The following is a 21760-nucleotide window of genomic DNA, read 5'->3' as shown; positions in this document are numbered from 1 at the left end:
GAATCTCTTTCGGGATTCCCACCCGGGAGATTAATTGAAAGAGGGCACTCGCCACGCTTTTAGCGGAAATATTGCGAAGCGGCACTGCTTCTGGGTATCGCGTTGCATAATCCACCAGGACTAATGCAAAGCGATAACCCCGTGCAGATCGTTCTAATGGCCCGATGAGGTCCATTCCAATTCTCTCGAAGGGGACCTCCATTAAGGGAAGAGGGCACAAAGGTGCTTTTGGGTTGGCCGGTGGATTCACCAACTGACATTCGCGACAAGACGCGCACCACTTGCGCACATTCTCGTGAATGCCCGGCCAGAAAAATCGGGTCATTAAACGATTTAGTGTAGCTGCCTGCCCTAAATGCCCAGCGATCGGATTACAGTGAGCCGCCTAGAAAAGCATTTCCCGGCGGCTCTTCGGAACTAATAACTGAGTTGTATCTTGCTTTGACTGGGTGTCCTGGGTCACCCGATACAACTTATCTTTTATGATGGCAAAATAAGGATATGAGGGCGGTCGGTCGGTGTGGAGGGGCTGTCCGTCGATTGTACGGACCTGGTCAAACGCATTTTTAAGCGTCTCATCTCGGGACTGTTCCAGAGGAAAGTCATTACGCTCTGAAAGAATCCTTCTTTCAACCGCGTTTCCGAACCTCTGGGACAGGTACCGAGGGCCCCGGCACAGCCTCTCCAACCTGAGCGACCGCTCCCCTCTCCTGCTTCCTTTTTGTCCCAGAAGCACCCGCACACAAATGTCCCAATAGTGTTTTAAACCCCGGCCAATTGGTCCCCAAAATTAATGGGTGCCGGATGTGTTGGCTAACGGCCACCTCCACACTATGCTTTTGGCCCCGAAATTGGATAATGACTGGCATTAAAGGGTAATCCATCACCTCCCCGTGCACACACCGAACCTTAACCGTGCGGCTCTTATCCAATGCCTCTGGTTGTATCAGATTTTGATGGATGGAGGTTTGGTTACAACCTGAATCCACCAAAGCCTGATAGGTACCCCCTTAATACTCACTGGTATTTGGTACAACCCAGCTTGATCGGGGGCAGCCTGCGGTGTGTCGGGGACCCTAACCAGTGTCCCCACCTCCATCACGGGGCACCGGTCGATAAAATGTCCAGGGTCCCCGCAACGCCAACAGGCTGGCCCAGTCCTTCCTGCCGCCCCAATGGCGGGAAGTGGGTCAAGCGATTGGCGTGGGGAGAGCGTGGGTGTAGGAGGTGCAGTGGCGGAGGCTGTTCCCCTGGACGGCGCTCTGGGTGCGGGAACAGGCTCAGCCGTAGGTCCGGTCCTCCAGCGGGGCGCCGGCCTGGGTAGGAATCCTCCACGGGACCTGGGTGCAGGGACAGGGCGAGAACAGAGAGAGAGAGAGAAGCTTCTGGTAGGGGTTCGCCGTGCCACCATCTGGTCCTCCGCCAACTGGATGGCCTGGTTCAGCGACGTCGGGCGGTGGCACTGGACCCACTGCGCGGTCTTCCGGGGGAGCCGCGCCACGAACTGCTCCAGTACCACGTGATCTATAACTCCCTCGAAGCGCGTCCGTCGGCCATCAACCACTTGCGGTACGCGTCCCGGAGCTGCTGCGCAAAGGCGAAGGGTCAGCCAGATTCCCAGAGCTCCAGTGACCGGAACCGCTGTCTGCTCTGCTCCGGGGTCCGGCCGACCCGCTGCAAGATGGCGCGTTTGAGGTCTTCATAGACCAGGAGGTTCTGGACTGGTAACTGTTGTGCGGCGATCTGGGCTTCTCCGGTCAGCAGCGGGATCAGCCGCATCGGCCAGTCCGCGGGCGGCCAGCCCCAGGCCTCGGCCGACCTCTCGAACAATTCGATGAAGGCCTCGGGATCGTCTCGTGTGCCCATTTTATGGAGGTGCATGGGCAGGGCCGAGGCTGGAGCTGGCGATGATGGTGTGGCCCGAACCTCCCGGTACATCCAGCTCCGGAACTGCTCACGGTCCTCCTGCTGGGCCCGGAGGAGTGTCTCGAACCAGCGCTCCTGTTGCTCCTCCATGGCCCGCAGTGCCGGATGTTGTTGCTGGTGGAGTCCCGCGAGCGCATGGAATATGTCCACAAGTGGAGACGGGGACTGTCTGGCGGCGGCCTCTTCTTCCATCCCGGGTTTCGGCACCAGTGTAGTGAAGGTTCAGTGTTGGTGTGATGGAAGAAGACAGGGGTAGGCGTGGCTGGGACTCGTACACTTTTATTTGGTCCAAAAAAAAAAAAGAAATGCACTGTGCGCGCTCTAACATAAACCTTGTTCAAGTTTAGAGAACACTCTTTCCACTATATAAAAATATCACTCTTTCCACTATTTAAAATATCACTCTTTCCACTATATCAGGCAACATTCTTTCCACTTTCAGCGCTCAGCTCACGTGTCGTGCACGAGTACCCAGTCCTTCTCTCTCCGCTCTCTTGCACCAGCCGGCTTTTATGCTGTCTCCCCACGCCAATTACTGCAGTCAGAGACAGGTGTTCGTCATTTTGCACTTGACCTACTTACTCACCGCTCGGCTCCGTCGTTGCTCTCGCACTACAGACTTCGCTGAACCACGCCCCCCTCGCCACATTCACATTTGACAATTCACACTTTATTGAAAATCTTTTTCATGACAACAATGAACACGAGTTTAAAGTTTGTATTTCGTTTTGCTTGGAAAAAGCTTGCCTAAACCGAAATAGCGTGTTAATTCTTCAATTTGCCTATTGAAATAATGACATATTTAGTTAATAAAGTTTTTTATGACAGAAATATTAGCCTATTACATGTAGCCTAAATGATTTAATTCCTTCATTATCAACACTTTAATAATGCTATTGTCTAGAATAGCGAGTTAAGTCTGACCCTCGTCTCCTCTCAGAGCCTGTGGTTTGGAGGGGCAGTTCAGTGGCTTTATCGTGGGGTGCAGGACAATAAATGTGTTAATCACCCCTCTTTCACACGGAGAGTGTCGAATAGCCAGCCTGATGATACAGAGCAGTCGAAGGCAAAATTCCTTTCAGGATAAATCTCTCGATGAGTCCAAATAGGCCCTATCTTAATTAAATTATAAATATTGTAGCTTATGTATTTAAAGGTTTTTCATACAATAAAGTCAATTTAAGTGTTCAATCCAGTTGTTTCAACTGGTTTTGTAGAGTTTTAGAATGTTTGAGCAGTGTGTATGATTGTCAACAATCTGACCTCATCTAAACATGAACTGTTGACGAAACGCGTTTCATGTCAACTAGAAACGAATGCTAGTGAGCAGCAGATACAGAGCTCTTTTATTCGCGATCAACCTCGTTTTATTGTAAGGTGAATTAAAAAAGGCACTCTTTTTCTTTGAAGCAACAAAGGCTAACTAATTTGTTACAGTTGTTTTTTTGTATTTGGTGTGGATGTCACGCAGCGAAATATCCATTATTATCAGCTGTATGATGTGTTTCTACCCTGAAACATTTAATTTCAATAGAGACCCGGCGCGCACAGTGAGGGAGACAAAAGAAATTTGCTAAAAAGAGATACAACGCGTCCGTGAGAGAGGGGCAAAGATAAACGCATGTTCTTAATTTATGTTTCTTTGTAGGCTACTATTTTTAATTTACTAGTTTTAATTGTACACAACAAAGCTGCACTTCTTTGTCAATACAAATTTAAAATGTTGCAAGAAAAAGATTCTGTATTTCTCATTTTGCATCACAAAGGGAAACGCTAAACTTGACTTGTTTTAAATAAATAAACTGTCCAGACTCTTTATTTAAACCTTGGAATGTGTGATGGAGATTTAAACTGAATTAATTTTTGTGTTCTTTTACATTTTCATTGTTTTTTTATATTGAAAGCAATACTATTTAGTTAGTCTGTTATTTTTTGTAGCCAAGTTCAGTTGGCTCAAATCTAGGCCTGCTAACAAATTAAAATAACACGAAGAATAAGACACATAACCTTTACATGCATTGCCTTTCTAGCTATAGAAAAATTGGGCACACAATGTTAACGTTTAGCCTACTTTGCTAAAATTTGATGCAATAATAGAAGCCTACATTTGTTTCAGTTCTAAATTTGTACTGTAATTTTAGTATTGGGATTATGAATTCGTTTAACTACAATGTTTCACTTGAATTTATCTGCTGGCCAGTTCTCAACGAGCCGCGTCAGATTACTTAATAGAGAGAATAAACTGACACTTTTCAAATTCTGTAATTTGTAGCGCCTCTTAGCGGTAAAAGGCAGCAAATACACACCCCCAATATTAAAAGTATTATCCTGGTTGAGTACCAACTGTATCAGATAGCAAAATTATTTGAAACATCCGCTTCCTTTAAGTTTCGTTGAGGGAAATAGATTTAAGAACAGAAAACACAAAGTGCTGTTAGAAACTTCGCTTAGCACACCGTTATCTGTGTCTCTGCAATGTCTGTTAGCGCAGCGCATTTTCTCACCCGAGCATGTGGTTATCATTGTTTTTAACATGAGCATGTGAAACAATATATACACGATAACATTATGCTGACTCGATTGTATATGTACGTTCTGTACGATAACTGGCACAGTCTGCTTTATTAGTATTTCCCCCTGTTCGCGCTGCTTGAGCTAAAATGATTTTGTTCTTTATATTTCTTTGTTTAGTTTAATGTTTTTACCTAAAAGAAAACCTTAAAGCTACAATATGTATTTTTTTTCGCCGCTAGGGTCGCTAACATCTTACAATAACAAAAGCGTAGGTTGATGACGCATAAACGGATTATTATGGCACTTGTCATCAAGCTGATGGATCTAATGTTTATGGATGAGTGAATACATTGATGTTTTTAACATGACTCTGGTATGAAGCAGGTAACGACTGCTAATGAGAGACAGATATCAGCGACACACGTGAGTCCCACGGATATAAAGGAATAAGGACATTTCATTCTCAAACTACTTGCAAGTGCTGAATTAATACTCACACAGGTCAGTTTATTAGACGAATAAAACTTGTGAGGTAATGCAGCGCTTTTTCACTTGGTCTACACTATCACACTAAACTGCATTTGAGTGTGTTGAAAGTTATAATGTTATTCTATGTGTTAGTTTGTCTGAATGAGACTAGCAGTAAGCTAGATCAACATTAGAATAACATACTGATCATATTCTAATATTTTTATCATATTGAGCTATATAACATTGATTAGTTTTGTGTAAATTTGCTCACCTGAGCAAAAAAACTGCATAAATATTAAGTGAACAGCATAAGAGAAATAGCAAGCACAAGGACAGCTAAGCATTTATGTTTTACACCAGAATTTACCCTCTATGGAAACACACACACTTACAACGTTGTTACCTTCCTGTCACCCACAAGCATTGCACCGTTTTGCCTCAGCAAAGGTCCACCTCATTAGGTCTTGGATGGAGCCTGATACAATGTGCTATTACTAATTAGCAGCCCGGCCATTGATGTTTCTCCTATCAAAAATAAATAAATTTGTCTGTGGGGTGTTGTTCTAGACATCTACTGCTTTTCTTTTCTTTTTTCTATTTTATGAAGAGAACACCATGATCTTCAAATATTCAGCAACAGACATGCCATCCATTCTTTGTTTTGACTGCCTTTGGTTGTGCAGGTCAATACACAAATGAGTGCACAAGTTAATTTGGAACCATCTTCCAATTAGTGAAGCTGACAAACATTCATTTAATTCAGTTCATCATGCTTGCCTAATTTATTGTGATAGTATAATAGCATAAATTAGACAAGGGGGCAGTTGGGCTTTTCCTGGATTATATGGGATTTCCTTAGTATCTTCATGATCTAATTAATTGAACTCAGGTGGCACATTTCACAAATACTGTACACAATATTATTCCATTACTTTTTACACAGTATAGGCACAAATCTAATATTTTTTGTAGTGAGATTAAGTAGATATGTTTTATAAATTATTATATAACAAGAAAAAAGTTTTGCATGAACAGTATCTTATTTTAAATAGCTTAAATGATGGTCCCCACCCATCTACAAACTGTGATTTATAGTCTTAATTCACTGTAGCAACAAATGTTTAAACATTTTAATCACCAAACACATTTTGTGTACAACCCTGTTATTGCATGCTTCTTTCCCATTCTTAAAAAAAGTAACAAAACCATTAACAATTACAGAACAATGGTTAATTAACAGATTTTAGTATTTGCCAATGTTGGCTAAATCCGGTCTCCATTAAGCCCTGAAAGCTTTATTAGTAGCATCTTATCCTGACAACCTGATCTAATATTCCCTATTCAATTATGACTAAAGGTAATCTAAACTTCTTTTGCCTCCTACACACAACAACACAGCCCGATCTACTGCAACAGTCATCATCATTGCCCAGAAAATGGCAAAAACAGAAAACACTGCAGCAATGTAAGCTAGTCAAACATCTGTTTACAACAACATTTAGAAATTCCTCAAGAGCGGGCTTCTGGACAGATTAAGACTGCCTTTCTGTCTTAAGTGAAGCACATGCAAAATGATGTGAACTTTGCTGCAAAGCAACAGATACCGAACGATAATTATAGGCCTATTTAATAATAATCTGATATTCATAAGCCCTCTATGTAAAAGGGAACAGCCGAGAGCTCTGTAGAAACTGTTGACATTTACTGTACTGAAAACCACTTCTGCCGAATTAAAATAATAATAATAATAATAATAATAATAATAATAATAAAATTTTCTCAAACTAAATGCAAGTAATTGCTATAAATTGTGAATTGTATTGGCAGGTTTGTTTGATAAAATGTTTTAAAGACAGATACATAAAAATATGCACAAGGACACATGCAGCAAAAATTCCACAAATTACCAACAATTTGTTATTTGAAATGACAATGTAATGGTCCCTGTTTTGCAATATTAGTTTTTACCAGCCCTTCTGACAGTTAACTTTAAGGTGTGCAATGAAGAAATCTAAGTACAATATAGGACTCGTTACTTGGTATGTTGAATGTTGGAGGGCTTACATACTGGCTAACAGGTACCAAATCAAATGTGTTTTTCATAGCCTGATCTGTCAGATATAGTGCTTCTCTCACGCTATCAAATAAACACCCCATATAAATACATTTGTAGCACACCCAAGATTGCTTGGCAGAGTATAGCATTTTCCCAGCATGCATTGTGGCTGTTGAAATCTAATTTGTTGCCTTATTATTTCTGTTGTATTGTACTGTACTGTAATTTATTTGTGTTCTCCTGTTTTATTTGTGTTTGTTTTCATGTTATTTGTTATGACACTTGCGAGTTTTATAACAATGTTTTCGTTCTACTGCTAGTTACCACCATAATTTCACAGAATGTACTAGTTCATTAGTCGCCTTGTCATGTCTTGCATTTTCAGTTCAAGCTTTAAAGTTAAATATGAGATTAAAATTTGAAATAAATGATGTTAAAATACTGAGCTACGAATAACTGTATTTGTTATGAAACTACAGGTCACAAATCACAGTATAATATATGTAAAGCAAATAAATTCCCAAGGGCTGTTCGAACATCTCACTTGCACACAAACAACCACACAAGTGTTATGGATAGTTTTAGCAGAGGCTAAGTGTTATACGTCAAAAATGTAGTGCACCAATGTGACTAATGCATTTTTTCCTCTATTCCGTGCTCTCCTTCTCTCTGTCTTTCTCGCTCTTGCTCCCCAATGTCCCATGTCTCAGTAGGCTATGGGAGTAAGTAGCTCTAATGCACATGTCAAGGTGAATCAGTTTGCTTCGCTGAGCTTCTATCTGAACATGGAGTTTCTTCCTGGATGATGGTAGGGCCAGAGGTCACTGGTAAGCCTGAAGGGCCATGTTACACATCTATACACATCTCATGGCAGCAGTGTCTGTTCATACACCCCGTGTTGTGTTACCTGAAACCCTCCCACCAGAACCCACATAACATATACTTATGAACAAATCTGTATATTTACAGTACACCTATTCTGGAGAAAAAACAGTCACTAATTTAAGAATGTAACAGATGTCATGTCAAATCAAAATGTATGAGGAAAAAAGAGCATCTGTATGTAGTTAGTATATTATCTAGTGTGGAACAGAACAGGGATCTTGAGACATGTTTTTCAAAGTTCAATTATTCCAACACTGCATCTTAAAAATGTGGCGTTCATGGCATAAGACGTGACAAAATAACCAAAGATGCCTGTCTGCATATTAACTTTTTTTTTTTTTTTTAATAGCACAGACTGAACACAATAACACATCCTAAGTCTACCTTGGACAGCCTGCAAAATAGATGTATGGATTGTAGGCCAGTTATACGCCAACAGACATGTAATATATCCCTTCAAAATATTGTTTTTCTGCTATAATGTAGGCTAATACTTTTGAATTACACTTCTGTTAAATGTCTGCAGTCCATACGATTTTTTGTCACGCTCACCAAGACTGCATTTATTTAATCAAAAATACAGTAAAAACAGAAATATTTTAAAATATTATTACAATTTAAAATAACTGTTCCCTTTCAGTCGATAACGTCGGACGTAGTCGACGTCGACTGAATGGGGATCACGCCAGGGAGCCTATCATCTTCGAGTACTATTGAACGAGCCAATGTAATTGGCGTGCATGATTCGCATCACACACTCCGCCCCCGCGGCGCGGGTATAAATACGGAAGTGGATGCACGCACTAGTTGCCTTTTGCTTCGGAGCCGATCGTTTGATGTCTCTGAGAGTGCTGTTGTTTACAACGAGCGAGTGTGTCGGTGTTCTTCAGGAAGACACTCCAAGTGCTGGTGTTCTACAGCGCGAGTGCAGCGGTGATCGAGAGCTTTGAGCTCTCAACTGCTGTTTTAACAACAACAAATTCTAAATGTTTGCCTTCGTCTGCGAAGCGCGAGTCCCCATTACCATGCCCCACCCCCGGGTGCCGTGTGGGATGTGTGATCGGAGGATAGAGATGGATGTCTCGCCCGGTAACCATTCCCTGTGGGCTCCTCACTCCTCCATCACACCGCAGCCGATGGAATTCCTGTTGAGCATGCTGTTCCCTCTGTAATGGACTGATCAGCTTTTTCAATGGGGGTTCCCCCTGAGGATAAGATGTCGATAGCAGCATCAAAGGGTGAGCTGGCCTCTGGAAAGGACAACTTGGCTGTGTTATCTCCCTCTGGGAGTGTGACATTGACCAAGCCAGATCCAGAAATGTCAGCTATGATGAAACGGGCCGCCGAGGCTGCCGGGCTCGAGTGGAACTTCCACCGTGTCCCGTTCAGTCTCGGTCGGAATCTGGAGTTTGGTATCTCGGGGCAGGCCGCGCTGGTTATCAGCTCGCCGCCCCAGTGCCTTTCTTTCGGCCGTTGCCTTTTGGGGGGATCCTCGTCTCCCCCTAAGGCCTATGAGTTTTCGTCCGTTCCGACGGGCAGATGTTACAAAGCCTGTGGGCAAGCCGCTTCCTCTTGCGTGCCATGGCGTTGCTTCAGGTCTGTCAGGCCAGGGCACTCATGCACATGCACGAGGGTAATCCAGACTGTGCGCTCATAGGTGAGCACCGCACTGTAGCGTGCGCGATCAGTCTGGCGATGTCCACCTTAGTGGTCCAGGAGAGCCATCGTTGGCCCAGCCTGGTTGATATGGCGGATGCGGACAAGGTTCGGTTCCTGGTCTCCCCAATTTCCCAGGTTGGGCTGTTCGGCGACGCGGCGGAGAACTGCATCCAACAGTTCTCTGCCGCTCAAGCGCAGACAGAGGTCATCCGGCACATCCTTCCCCGGCAGCCAGCTGCTGCCTCCACCCGCCGCTGGTGGCAGCTCCTCCGCCTGCTCGTCGCCGAGGGCGTTCCCCGGCCGCTCCTGCTGGGCCTCCGCAGCAGCCTCCACCCAGGCCTCAGCATGGAGCCGGCCGCAGTAGAGACGCCCAGCCTGCACCAGACGCTGCCAAACCAGGTGACAAGCGACAGCGAAAGCATTCCGTAGCGGGCCGCACAGGGATGGATGAGATGCTCTTGGAGTTGGCACGATCACTCCCTCCCTCGGGTGAGGGCCGGGTGGAGTCTTTGTTTGTGTGTGTGTGTCTGTTCTGCCGCTGGCTCCCCAAAAAAAAAAAAGCGGAGCAAGCGGTACCCACACTACAAAGAGAGAGCAAATTCATCTGTTCCTGGGTCCCAAGAGGGCCAGTCTGGCGGGTGTGACCCTGTATAGCCTTACACCCCTCAGCTCCCCCTTGGTCGCCAGCAGGCAGCTTGGTGCGTTCGAGGATCCGGTCATCCGCCTTCTCACGCGCCCCCTGCCGCTAGTGGAGACAGGTAAGTGTTGCACAGCACACTAACACCACTCTCTCTACTTTGCTGCCCCACCTCAGTCCCGGCTATCCCGCTCAAGTCAGTGATAATCATCACATTAGGTGTTGAGCATACGTGCTCCTGAAATATCCAGTGATATTCATCACACCGAGTGTTGAGCAGTGCTCCTGACTTGTGCATGCTTATTTTATCCCGCTGGCGAAGGATTTGATGTAGCCGGTACGAAGGCCAGTTTTAAACTCGTTCTTGATGCTACTAGGTGGTGGGTCCTGACCATCTTGGCCCAAGATTGGTCTGCAGCTCCGACCTGAAAGACATGTGGTTCAGATCTCTACCTTCCGCACTGCAGGCCATCCTGTGTGTTGCGTGTGAGGGTTGAAGTATCAGTACAGAGTCCTTCCCTTCGAGTGCTCCAGAGCCCGTTGGGTCTTCAGGTCAACTGGGAGAGAGTAATCTCGCCCACGGGCTGAGTATCTCTTTTTCAGTTTTGGAGATGGACTCGGTCTAACACGTCTCTCCAATGACAGTGTGTTCAGCTGGTGTTTGAAGTGAGAAAGGGTCCCACTGAAAGAACTTTCAGAGGCTCCTGGGGTATATGGTAAGATGCAGCCATTGGCTTCCTCCATATATGACCGCTTCAGCGCTAGCTTCATGATCGTGTCCCGAGGTGACCGTGGCAGAGCAGCTCACCCTGTGTGACTATAGTCATCCCGGTCTGCTACCAAACCCTCTTCAATTGAGGGGCCATTTCTAAAGGGCGTGTTTTAACGGGGGCCTGGGCTACCCTTGACTACACAGGCATTCATGCTTCGAGTTGTTAGACATTGCGACCGTTGCGCAAGCTTCCCTTGCATGTCACAACTCACCCGTCACCTCCTCGGAGTGAGAAGCTTCTGAGGACGCTTTGTTCCACTAAAGGTTCTTCCCTTAACTCAATCGTGCCGCCAACAAGCCTCACGACAGTTACAGCCAGGGTGAGTCGAGTCTCCATCCCCTGGGGCCCAGCTGAGTCATGACCACTCCGGGGCCGCTCAGTTGCCTCTCCGGTTTCGTCTCCCTGCCAGTTATTTCTGTCCGAGCGGACAACCCTTGGACAGACACTGGCTCTCAGCTGCCCCGGGGGCCCGCAGAAATGCGTTTCCCCAGTGAGCCTTCTAAAAGCGACTACGACTCATGGTCCCTTGGCGCCTGCTCAAGTCAGTGAATTCATCACACTTCATGTTGTGAAGAAATGCTCCTGAAAATCAATGAAGTTCCTCGCACTCAGGTGTTGAGCAGCAATACTCCTGTAGCTCAGTGAATTCATCGCACTCAGGTGTTGAGCAAAAGTGGTCCGGAAGCTCAGTGAATTCTTTCACACCCAGTGTTGAGCAGAAATGCTCCTCTAGCTCAGTGAAGTTCTTCCCACTCAAGTATTGAGCAGAAATGCTCCTGTAACTCAGTGAATTTATCACACGCAAGTGTTGAGCAGAAATGCTCCTAAAGTTCAGTGAATTTATCACACTCAAGTGCTGACCCGAAATGCTCCTGAAGCTCAGTGATCTTCACATGTTGTGTTGAGCAGTGCTCCTGTCTTTTTGCGCCCGTCGCTTGCACCTATGTTGCCAAGTCAGGAGGGAGCAGGTCTTCATAGTTGCCCCTTATTGGCCCAACCAGACCTGGTTACCATCGACAGCCTTCCTGACTTCCCCTGAACACTTTATCAGGGACGGGGCACAATGGCACCCGGAGGTTCAGGTGGCTATTACAGGGACATGTGATAATTACCATCACTTCTGCGAGCACCCCCTAGAAAAGGGTAGCGTGCTTACGCCTTTAGAAGTGGAACCTAGTCGTTGAGTGTGTCTTCTCTTCAGAGGAGATCCTGAAAGCTTTCGATCATTTCAGTGCTCTCTTTCCTGCAAGATGGGTTGGAGTAGGCTGTTTTCCTTCATCCTCAAAATGATGTTGCCTCGGTGTTAAACAACGCTCATCATGATGCAGAAGCATGGAGAAGCACGTTCTGATCGTCAGGTTCCTGAGAAACAAGGTAATGTAAATCCTTGCGTCCCTCTTTATCCTCTTGGGCCTTATCTCTGGTGCAACTGCACTGCAGAGACCTCCCCTAAGACACTGCACAGTGAGTTAAAAATTCATTTTATATCAGTTCTCCTGCTCGCATGGTCTCTACTAGAGGGTAGGGACTTGCTCGCTTTCGGTCAACGTATTGTGCCTGGAGTTTGGGCCGGCTAACTCTCACAAGCTGAGACACCGGCTTAGTTTGTGCCCAAGGTTCCTATCTCTCCCGTAATAGGAGCAGGTGGTGAGCCTGCAAGCACTGCCCCGGAGGAGGCAGATCCAGCCCTGACTTTCTCTGTCCGTTCGATTATAGCGTTAGACGTGTACAGAACGCAAGCTATAGACCTCAGACCAGCTCTTATCTGTTAGGAATTCAGCAGAGAGGGAAGGCTGTTTCCAAGCAAAGTTGGCCACTTAGTGCCTACTTTCATTTCGGTAAAAGATTCCGAGATACAACATGTCCACTTAGGTGTTGAGCTCCTCTATGATGAGTGTAAAGTGCTCTGCCTGGGCGTTGACGATATGCTTTGCTAAACAGATTCTAGAGTTGGGGGCTGGACGACACCTAGTGAACCGCCCACGACACCGTGGGCTCCCTTCTCATGAAGCCAGTTTCACCGTGAGCCCGGTTCATGTGTCGGCTTGCTGCGCCATTCCCCTCATATGGACTGGATACGTGCGCCTTTCTACTTCAGTTGAGTTCCCTTAAAGCTGAACCCTGTTGAGTTACTCCACGCCCCTCCGACGTCGGACGTGCGGAACGTCCGGTGTTAGGCCTACCACTTGTAAGCAGTGTGGAACCTGTGTTAGGCTGGGCCCATATGTTGCTGTCCCTACGGCGACCCCATATGTGTATTCTTCCACGATACGGCTCCCTACCGCGAGCCCGTGTCTTCCCTCAGCAGAGTCTCTCTGCCGTCACTGTCCGGTGAGTCTCCCCCCGTCTTAGGCTGGAGCCACCCCAGTAACATTCCATATGTTGTACTGCCCGGTCATCCGCCCAGTTCATATGTGTATTCTCCACATTACCTCCCTTCGGGTAGGATGTGGCTTCCGCAGCGTCCCTTCCTTCCAATGTACAGGAACGCTTTCCCAGTGGTCCTGTAGGAACAGCAGTGACTTCCCTGACCTAAGCCCTGTCCTTGGCCACCTTAAAAATTGCGGGGGCATCAGGAGGCTTTTGTCTAGGCACAGGAATGTGGCAGCTTTAGTGGCGTTTTCAAAGGTTATCCCCATTCAGTTGACGTCGACTACGTCCGACGTTATCGACTGAAAGGGAACGTCCTGGTTGCGTATGCAACCCACCGTTCCCTGAAGGAGGGAACGGAGGACGTAGTCCTCTTGCCACTACCGCTGGACCACCGCTGACTCTGGGTTACGCTCGGCTCCTCAGCGAAAAAGCAACTAGTGCGTGCATCCAAATCCATATTTATACCCGCGCCGTGGGGGCGGAGTGTGTGATGCGAATCACGCACGCCAATTACATTGGTTCGTTCAAAAGTACTCGAAGATGATAGGCTCCCTGGCGTGATCCCCATTCAGTCGACGTCGACTACGTCCTCCGTTCCCTCCTTCAGGGACGGTGGGTTGCATGCGAAACCAGGACGTTCTCTATTTTAATATATTTTTTAAATGCAATTTATTCCTGTGCTGGCAAAGCTGAATTTCAGCATAATTTCTCCAGTCTTTAGTGTCACATGATTCTTCAGAAATCATTCTAATGTGCTGATTTGCTGCCCAAGAAACCTTTCTTATTATTATCAATGTTGAAAACAGTTGTGCTGCTTAATGTTTTTGTGGAAACATGATACATTTTTTCAGAATTCCTGAATGTATAGAAATGTCAAAAGTACAGCATTTATTGATCAATTTAATGCATTCTTGCTGAATTAAAAGTACTTTTGGAAGAAAAAAACTTACATCCAAACTTTTAAGTGGTATATTCATTCATCTGGACGTTTTTTTTTTTAGCAAATAAGCAAATAATTGTGATTCATAAAATTAATTAAATCAAATTTTACTGAAAGTTGATTGTCAGACCTAGTATTATAATAAAATAATGCCGGTTTTGAGCCTCTAAACAGCATGAGAAACATTATACTTTATGTAACTCGGACATGCAACTGAGTTATTTTTTTTTAAAAGAAAAATAACTTTAAATATTTCAGAGAATCATTTCTGAGGTATTTCAGCTGTCCACTATGTGTGACTGCACTGAAGAGTTCAGCCATTAAATCCGTCTTAATTCCCTCTCTTTCTCACTCTCCCTTCCAGCTGCTCCTACCAAACTGTCTGTCTATCACCTCCTATCTGTCCCTCTCTATTCATTAATAGCTGTCTACTCCAGGAGACATCTGTAACTTCCCATTATCTGTAGACACACTGACCACGGTTGAAGATCAAAGAGATGGCACAACGCATTACAAGCAGGCTATAATGTTCAAATCCAGGAGCCGGGAAATCTGAAGAACCCCTAAAGACAATGGCATGAAATATGGGGCAGCTCACAGCAGGGAGGGCTGTCAGTTGCCGTAATGGACCCGTATGACAAAGAGAGAGCATTCTTGCCATCCGGTCAATGGCATCGATCTAATGACATTGTGCAGGGTGTGCAGCGGTGGCACCACATATTGCACGATTTCTACAGCTACTCTAAACGCGTGATGAAGAGAATTGTGAGTTGATGGCATTGACGTTCTCAACATCTATCTGCCTATCTACATCTCTCCTTTGAGGAGGAACGTTAAAGGATGTTGGTCTGCGAAAGGGTTCTGTAAGGATGACAGAGTACAATGTGATGGTTGCTAGGGGAATGTGATCAGTTATCTCAAACACACAAAACATGTCTACTAAATTATCTCATAGATACACATACAAATGCACACGGATCAGAGAACAAGATAACTGCAAACATTTAATGGTTCACACATTTGTCATCTGTCTGCTGAATTGGGCACAAATTCATAGACGGACGCACAAAAACACAAAACATGCACACAACACACAGCCGTTCATTCACACACAAACGCACAACGAGGAACATCTAAAGACGTCTGAGATCTTGCAACAAATCACCTCGCAAAGCGCTCTAAAATTAAAAAAAAAACACTGCAACACAGCCCGTCAATCAAAAGCCAAGGTTTCAGACACCATCTGCATCCAAAAAGAAAAGAGAGAGAGAGAGAGAGAGAGAGAGGAAGCTGAACACAGCCTCTCATCCTCCTGATCCCCCTCTCTTTATTTGGCTTGGGTAATTGGAGTCGGCCATCTCTCTGGCTCTCTAATATTCATTACCATGTTGGTAATTTACCCAAAGACGGTTGCGTACCTTCCACGCTTTTCAACTCTCATTTATGGCTGTTTGAAAAGATCAAGCTGGGAGCAAGCCTGTGCAGCCTATTAACAGCTCAGATCCTTCACCGAGACAGACAGGATGGAGCATGCTGCCCCCAAATGGCTATGCTGGAAACTGACAACAATAAATCCTGTTTTCTGATTGGCGTCATGAAAAGCTGCTTTGAATAAACACTGCACTAAAAAAAGCTCTTATTTACATTCCACCAAATCATCCTAATGTTGTTCCAAACCTGTAAGACTTTTTTTACTTCTGCAGCACATAAAAATATATTTTGAAGAATGGTTTAAAAAAATATTTTATTCAGTCAACCCATGTTGTTTTTGGACCCCAAAGTTCTTCAAAATATCTTCTTTTGTGTCATACAGGTCTGAAAGACATGAGAGTGAGCAAATGATGACAGGATTTTCATCTTTTAGGTGAGCTATCCATTTTATTAAGTCCTCTTACCTTGGAGTTCAACAGATCTATTTCATATAAAATGTTTTGTAAATCATATTATTATAGTTAAATGAATGTGTCTGATCCCATAAAACCATTGTTTGTACTCTCTGAATTGAATTTGAATGCTCTGAATTAAAATTACAAATGATTGACTGAAAGTCTAGGCCTGGTTTCACAGACAGGGTTTAGATTAAGCCAGGATTAAACCTTAGCTCAATTAGGACATTTAAGTAGCTTTTATAAACTGCCTTAGAAAAAGTCTCCGGAGTCTGAAAACCAGTCAGTATCTGGTGTAACCACCATTTGCCTCACGCAGTGCAACACATCTTCTTCGCATAGAGTTGATCAGGTTGTTGATTGTGGCCTGTGAAATGTTGGTCCATTCCTTCCTCTTCAATGGCTGTGCGAAGTTGCTGGATATTGGCAGGAACTTGGAACACGCTGTTGTATACACCGATCCAGAGTATCCCAAACATGCTCAATGGGTGACATGTCCGTTGAGTATGCTGGCCATGCAAGAACTGGGATGTTTTCAACTTCCAGGATTCCAACATTCCAACGTGCACAGGGTGGGAAATTCGCAACCCCCTACCAGCCAATGGCAGGTACTTTTTCAAAGTGGCGGGTAACTTTGCCTTGTATACCAGCCACAGTGGCAGGTAGATTGTAAAACATATTTTTATTGGTTACTATTTAAAATATTCCTTTGGACGGTTTGGACAAAGTAACGTCTTTGCTGTTGCTAAGTAACAATAATGCACTTTTGTCGAGTACACATTGACCGTGACACATATAGCTGAGCTGAGGTACAGACGAAAGGAAAATTAAAAAAATGTGGCGGCATATACCCGGTGTTAAGAGGCCCGCCGCGGAGTCAGCAGTAGCTATGAATGTACAAACTGTTGAGGGCGAAGTAAATAAAAAGAGAAGGTACTTTTCGAACAAGTGGCGCATTGACGACGAAGGGAAAACGAGGGAATGGTTAGCCTACCTTCGCGTCAAACAGTCAAACCTATGCGTCGTCCGAAAATGCAAACAATTCGTTCGTTAGAGGAACAACTAACCTTAAAAAAGATTCAATAAAAGAGCATGAGTCATCCAAGTCTCATAACAAGTGCATTGCCGTACAGCTGGTGAAGATGGGACCCCAGGAGCAAAGTGTGGCAATAAAGGCTATCTGCTCTATGCAATCCACGCAGTTGGACCGAATGAGAATTCTATTCAGAAACACAATGACTCTGAAGAAGACTAAAGTGACTTTTTTCACATCACTTTTTATTGATTTATTATGTATTAATTTTGTAATCATAATTAAAAAAAATGTATTGAAGCAATTCAAAATATGCTAGTGCACTTTCTTTTATAAATTTGAATTCCGGAAAAAGTGGCTGGTAAAAAATATAAGTGGCTGGTAAAATTGGGCATCCACCAGCCACTGTGGTTGGTGGGCAAAAAAGTTATTTTCCCACCCTGAAAATGCACCTGTGTTCGTTATCCATAACATACGCCTGCCCATACCATAACCCCACCGCCACCATGGGCCACTCCATCCACAACATTGACATCAGCAAACCACTCCCCACACAACGCTGTCTGCCATCTGCCCTGTACAGTGAAAACCAGGATTCATCCGTGAAGAGAACACCTCTCCAAAGTGCCAGATGCCATCGAATGTGAGCATTTGCCCACTCAAGTCGGTTTACGACGACGAACTGCAGTCAGGTCAAGACCCAGATGAGGATGACGAGCATGCAGATGAGCTTCCCTGAGACGGTTTCTGACAGTTTGTGCAGAAATTCTTTGGTTATGCAAACCGATTGTTGCAGCAGCTGTCCGGTAGGCTGGTGAAGATGCTGGATATGGAGGTCCTGGGCTGGTGTGGTTACACGGGGTCTGCGGTTGTGAGGCCGGTCGGATGTACTGCCAAATTCTCTGAAACGCCATTGGAGACGGCTTATGGTAGAGAAATGAACATTCAATTAATGGGCAACAGCTCTGGTGGACATCCCTGCAGTCAGCATGACAATTGCACACTCCCTCAAAACTTGCGACATCTGTGGCATTGTGCTGTGTGATAAAACGGCACATTTTAAGGTGGCCTTTTATTGTGGCCAGCCTAAGGCACACCTGTGTAATAATCATGCTGTCTAATCAGCATCTTGATATCACACCTGTGAGGTGGATGGATTATGGTGGTGGCTCACTAACACAGATTTAGACAGATTTGTGAACAATATTTGAGAGAAATAGGCCTTTTGTGTACATAGAAAAAGACTTAGATCTTTAAGTTCAGCTCATGAAAAATAGGGGCAAAAACAAAAGTGTTGTGTTTAGAATTTTTTTCAGTATATATAATGTATAGTTTGGCTATGAATTGAAAGTGCTTAAGAGGAAATAGTTTGTAATGAACTGATTTAGATAAACAGTTGAGAGTGAACACACACACACGCACACACACGCACGCACGCACGCACGCACGCACGCACGCACGCACACACACACACACACACACACACACACACACACACAAAACACTCACTGATTAGCCCATTGAGCATCAAAATCACTTCAATGTTACTAGTAAACTTTTCACTTAAAATGTTTGTGATGAAACCACATTCTGAAAGCTGCAACACATTCAACACTTCTAACACAGTAAGTACCCAGAGTTTGGTGTGTAAGCGCAAATGTCTTAGGTAAGATCTATATATCAGAGGTCTGTTCAAACAATATCTTCAGCTTGAACAGATTAAGACTCACATCTCTGCAGAAGTTCTCCCCTATCAGCGATAGTACATTCAGTCCAGCCCTGCAAACACATTGTATTATCGAGAAACCTTTTTGTCACGAAAGCCATCAGATGTCCAATTCCAAGCCCCTGAGCAGTGGATGAGTGCTCAGTCTCATCCTTTCATCCCACTCTCTTTCATCTGTCCATGTGACAGACAGCAACATCGTGCCACAAAAAATGAGTGCACGTTTGGCTGTGTGTCAGCTTTGACTTGAGTTGACGAGCTCTGGAACTGATTGTGACATGGTTCTGCCAAGGATAAAACGTATTAGCTAAGAACATTGACGAAACCAGAAAATGCTGTCAGTGAAGTTTTGAAGATTTTCATGATTTTGGCCAGCATTTAGTCATGTCAACAAGATGCACAGAAATCAAGGTCGATATAGCTAAAGTAGCCAGTGATAACATTTACATGATTTATTTAGCTGACACTTGTATCCAACGCAACTTAATGCTACTGATCAATGTTACAACATATTAGCAAGATAGTATCATAGATGTTCTGTAATAAAAAGCTTCAATATTGGCTAGAAAGATACCAACTAGTACAAAGATGTAGCTGGCACGAAACTATAGTGAACAAGTAAATATTTGTGTTTTTTGTGTGTGTTTTTTTACTACTTTAAAGCATACTATAGTTCAAAAGTATGAGTTTTGTTAATTTTTTTTTATGTTTCTCTTATGCTCCCCAAGGCTGCATTTATTTGATCAAAATTTTGGTCAGTAAAAACAGTAAAGTTGATTTAACACCGCATATGTAAATCAACTACTATTTCCATGATGCATTGTAAACTGCGTCATCACATCAGCAACCACAGACTCCGCATTGACCCATCTGCTATATTAGACCAAGCAAGACAGCTCTAAAAACACGCAAGTTTCCTGGAGAGCCGCGGATTTTAAAAAACACAACCATGTTTTATTTCTCAACCGATTTTAATGGTTGACGTGGAAAACATAAATGTTTCTTCTCCAAACACTTATAGGCTGTATAAACTATTCTATGGAGATTATATAGATTATTCAGTGTTAAGGAATTGTGAAAACACTTGTCAAGCATTGATGGTTTTTGCTACAAAACCATCTATACCAGAATCTACCACTTACATCTCTGTGAAATATCATTACAATTTAAAATAGCTCTTTTCTATTTGAAAACATTTTAAAATGTGATTTATTTCTGTGATGTCAAGGCTGAATTAGTATACTACTCTAGTATTCAGTGTCACATGATCCTTCAGAAATCAGTCTAATATGCTGATTTGATGCTCAAGAAACATTTCTTATTATTTTTAATGTTGTGCTGCTTAATATTTTTGTACAAATTGTGATAAAATGTTTTCCAGAATCTTTGGTGAATAGAAAGTTCAAAAGAACTGCATTAATTTGAAATAGAAATCTTCTGTAACAACTCTTTGTCACTTTTGATCAATTTAATAACGCATAACTTCTCATAACTGAATAAATGTTTTAATTTTTATAGAAAAAAAAATATCTTATTGGCCCCAAACTTTTCAATGGTAGTCTAAGTATTTAGAAGAGATAAACCTATGTTTTCATGTACTTCACGGTTTTGTTACAGTAGATAAAAGGGCAAAAGGTAAATAATTGGCAGTAAATAAACAGGTGAACTGAGATGAAAAGTCAACAAGCTAATGTCAGATCTAAAAAATGTTAACAGACTAAAAGCCAAGTTACTGACAGCCGATAAGAACTGAATAATTAAAAAGTCAGGGAAGCTGGTAAACAATGAGATGTGTAATTAGAAAACAGACAATGGACTTGTGAATACATAAACAATTTCAACAGTGAAACGTATCTTACACTGTGGAAAAAGAAAACAATTAAATGAGATACGTGATAAATAAGCACACAAGAGTGCTGGTAGAAAGGTTAACAAAAAACACCAGTTAAAGAAAGAGAAGTGATACCTCTGTGGGCCAGCCTTTGAAGAACATTCCTCAAACGCTGCACTGCTGCTGGAGTCACGTCGTAAGTGTAGGGAACTGACCCAAAATAACTCTGACATCCACCAAACAGCCGATCTGCAAAATAAACACACCTTTTACAACCACATCACATACATTAATCACCATCTATTATAATAAAGAAAATAAACAAATTCTCTTTATTGTATTTTTACTATTATACCTCAAGGTATCAACCATACAGTATGTATACAAACCACCCTGATAAAAGACATCATGTTGTGCAAATATCAAATAATCAGGTATGACAATCATAATAAATGATTTGCTCGCAAAATAAATATGCAAGAAACCATAATAGTCTGATTTATTTAATGCAGTGTTGTTCCTCTAGATTGTGATAGTGACCATTATAACAGATAACCTGCCCATCCATGTTAGGCTTGGAGGGAAAAGCACAACTGTTTGTGTCTACTGGCCATCAGTTTATTTTTTAAGGCTGAAGTTTCTGCTTGGAGTCATAACAGCCACTGGGGTTTAGGGCATTTTCTTTCTTTCTTTCTTTTTTTTACACTTTCAAGATAAGCACACAGGCCATCAGGAAACGCACCTATATAGAGAGACACACACACACATTATCTGGCCCCTTGTTTATCTCCCCATCACCAGGGACCCAGTGCCACTCAATAGTCAGTTGCTAGGCAACCCAAACCATGGCTCAGATTGGCTTCATAATTCAATGGCTATCTGGGCGAACAGAGAGGATGCAGGGTAAAGCCGTGGTCCTCACGAAGAATACTAATGACCACAAGTGTTCCTTTATCATGTAAGAGCAGTTTTTATATGTTTAACTGTGCCATGACGTGATGAGCTCTGTAGGATAGTCAATACAATCTGCCTTATTGTTTTATTGCAAAT

General features: G+C 43.6%; 1 protein-coding gene across 2 annotated transcripts in view; it reads right to left on the bottom strand.

The window, feature by feature from the left end:
• The window catches only part of ptprn2 (protein tyrosine phosphatase receptor type N2), a 295725-nt gene that overhangs the window by 192904 nt on the left and 81061 nt on the right, over nucleotides 1-21760 (bottom strand). For both annotated transcript variants that reach the window (XM_077229223.1, XM_077229224.1), the window contains exon 3: nucleotides 20846-20959. In XM_077229223.1, the coding sequence (XP_077085338.1) occupies nucleotides 20846-20959 (114 nt within the window). The remainder of the gene's footprint in view (nucleotides 1-20845; nucleotides 20960-21760) is intronic.

Source organism: Siphateles boraxobius, unplaced genomic scaffold (assembly GCF_051911475.1).
Source record: "Siphateles boraxobius isolate OS27281-9 unplaced genomic scaffold, OSU_SipBor_1 130, whole genome shotgun sequence".
Classification (NCBI taxonomy): Eukaryota; Metazoa; Chordata; class Actinopteri; order Cypriniformes; family Leuciscidae; genus Siphateles; species Siphateles boraxobius.
The sequence above is the reverse complement of the archived record's forward strand: the minus strand, read 5'-3'. Positions and strand labels throughout refer to the sequence as shown.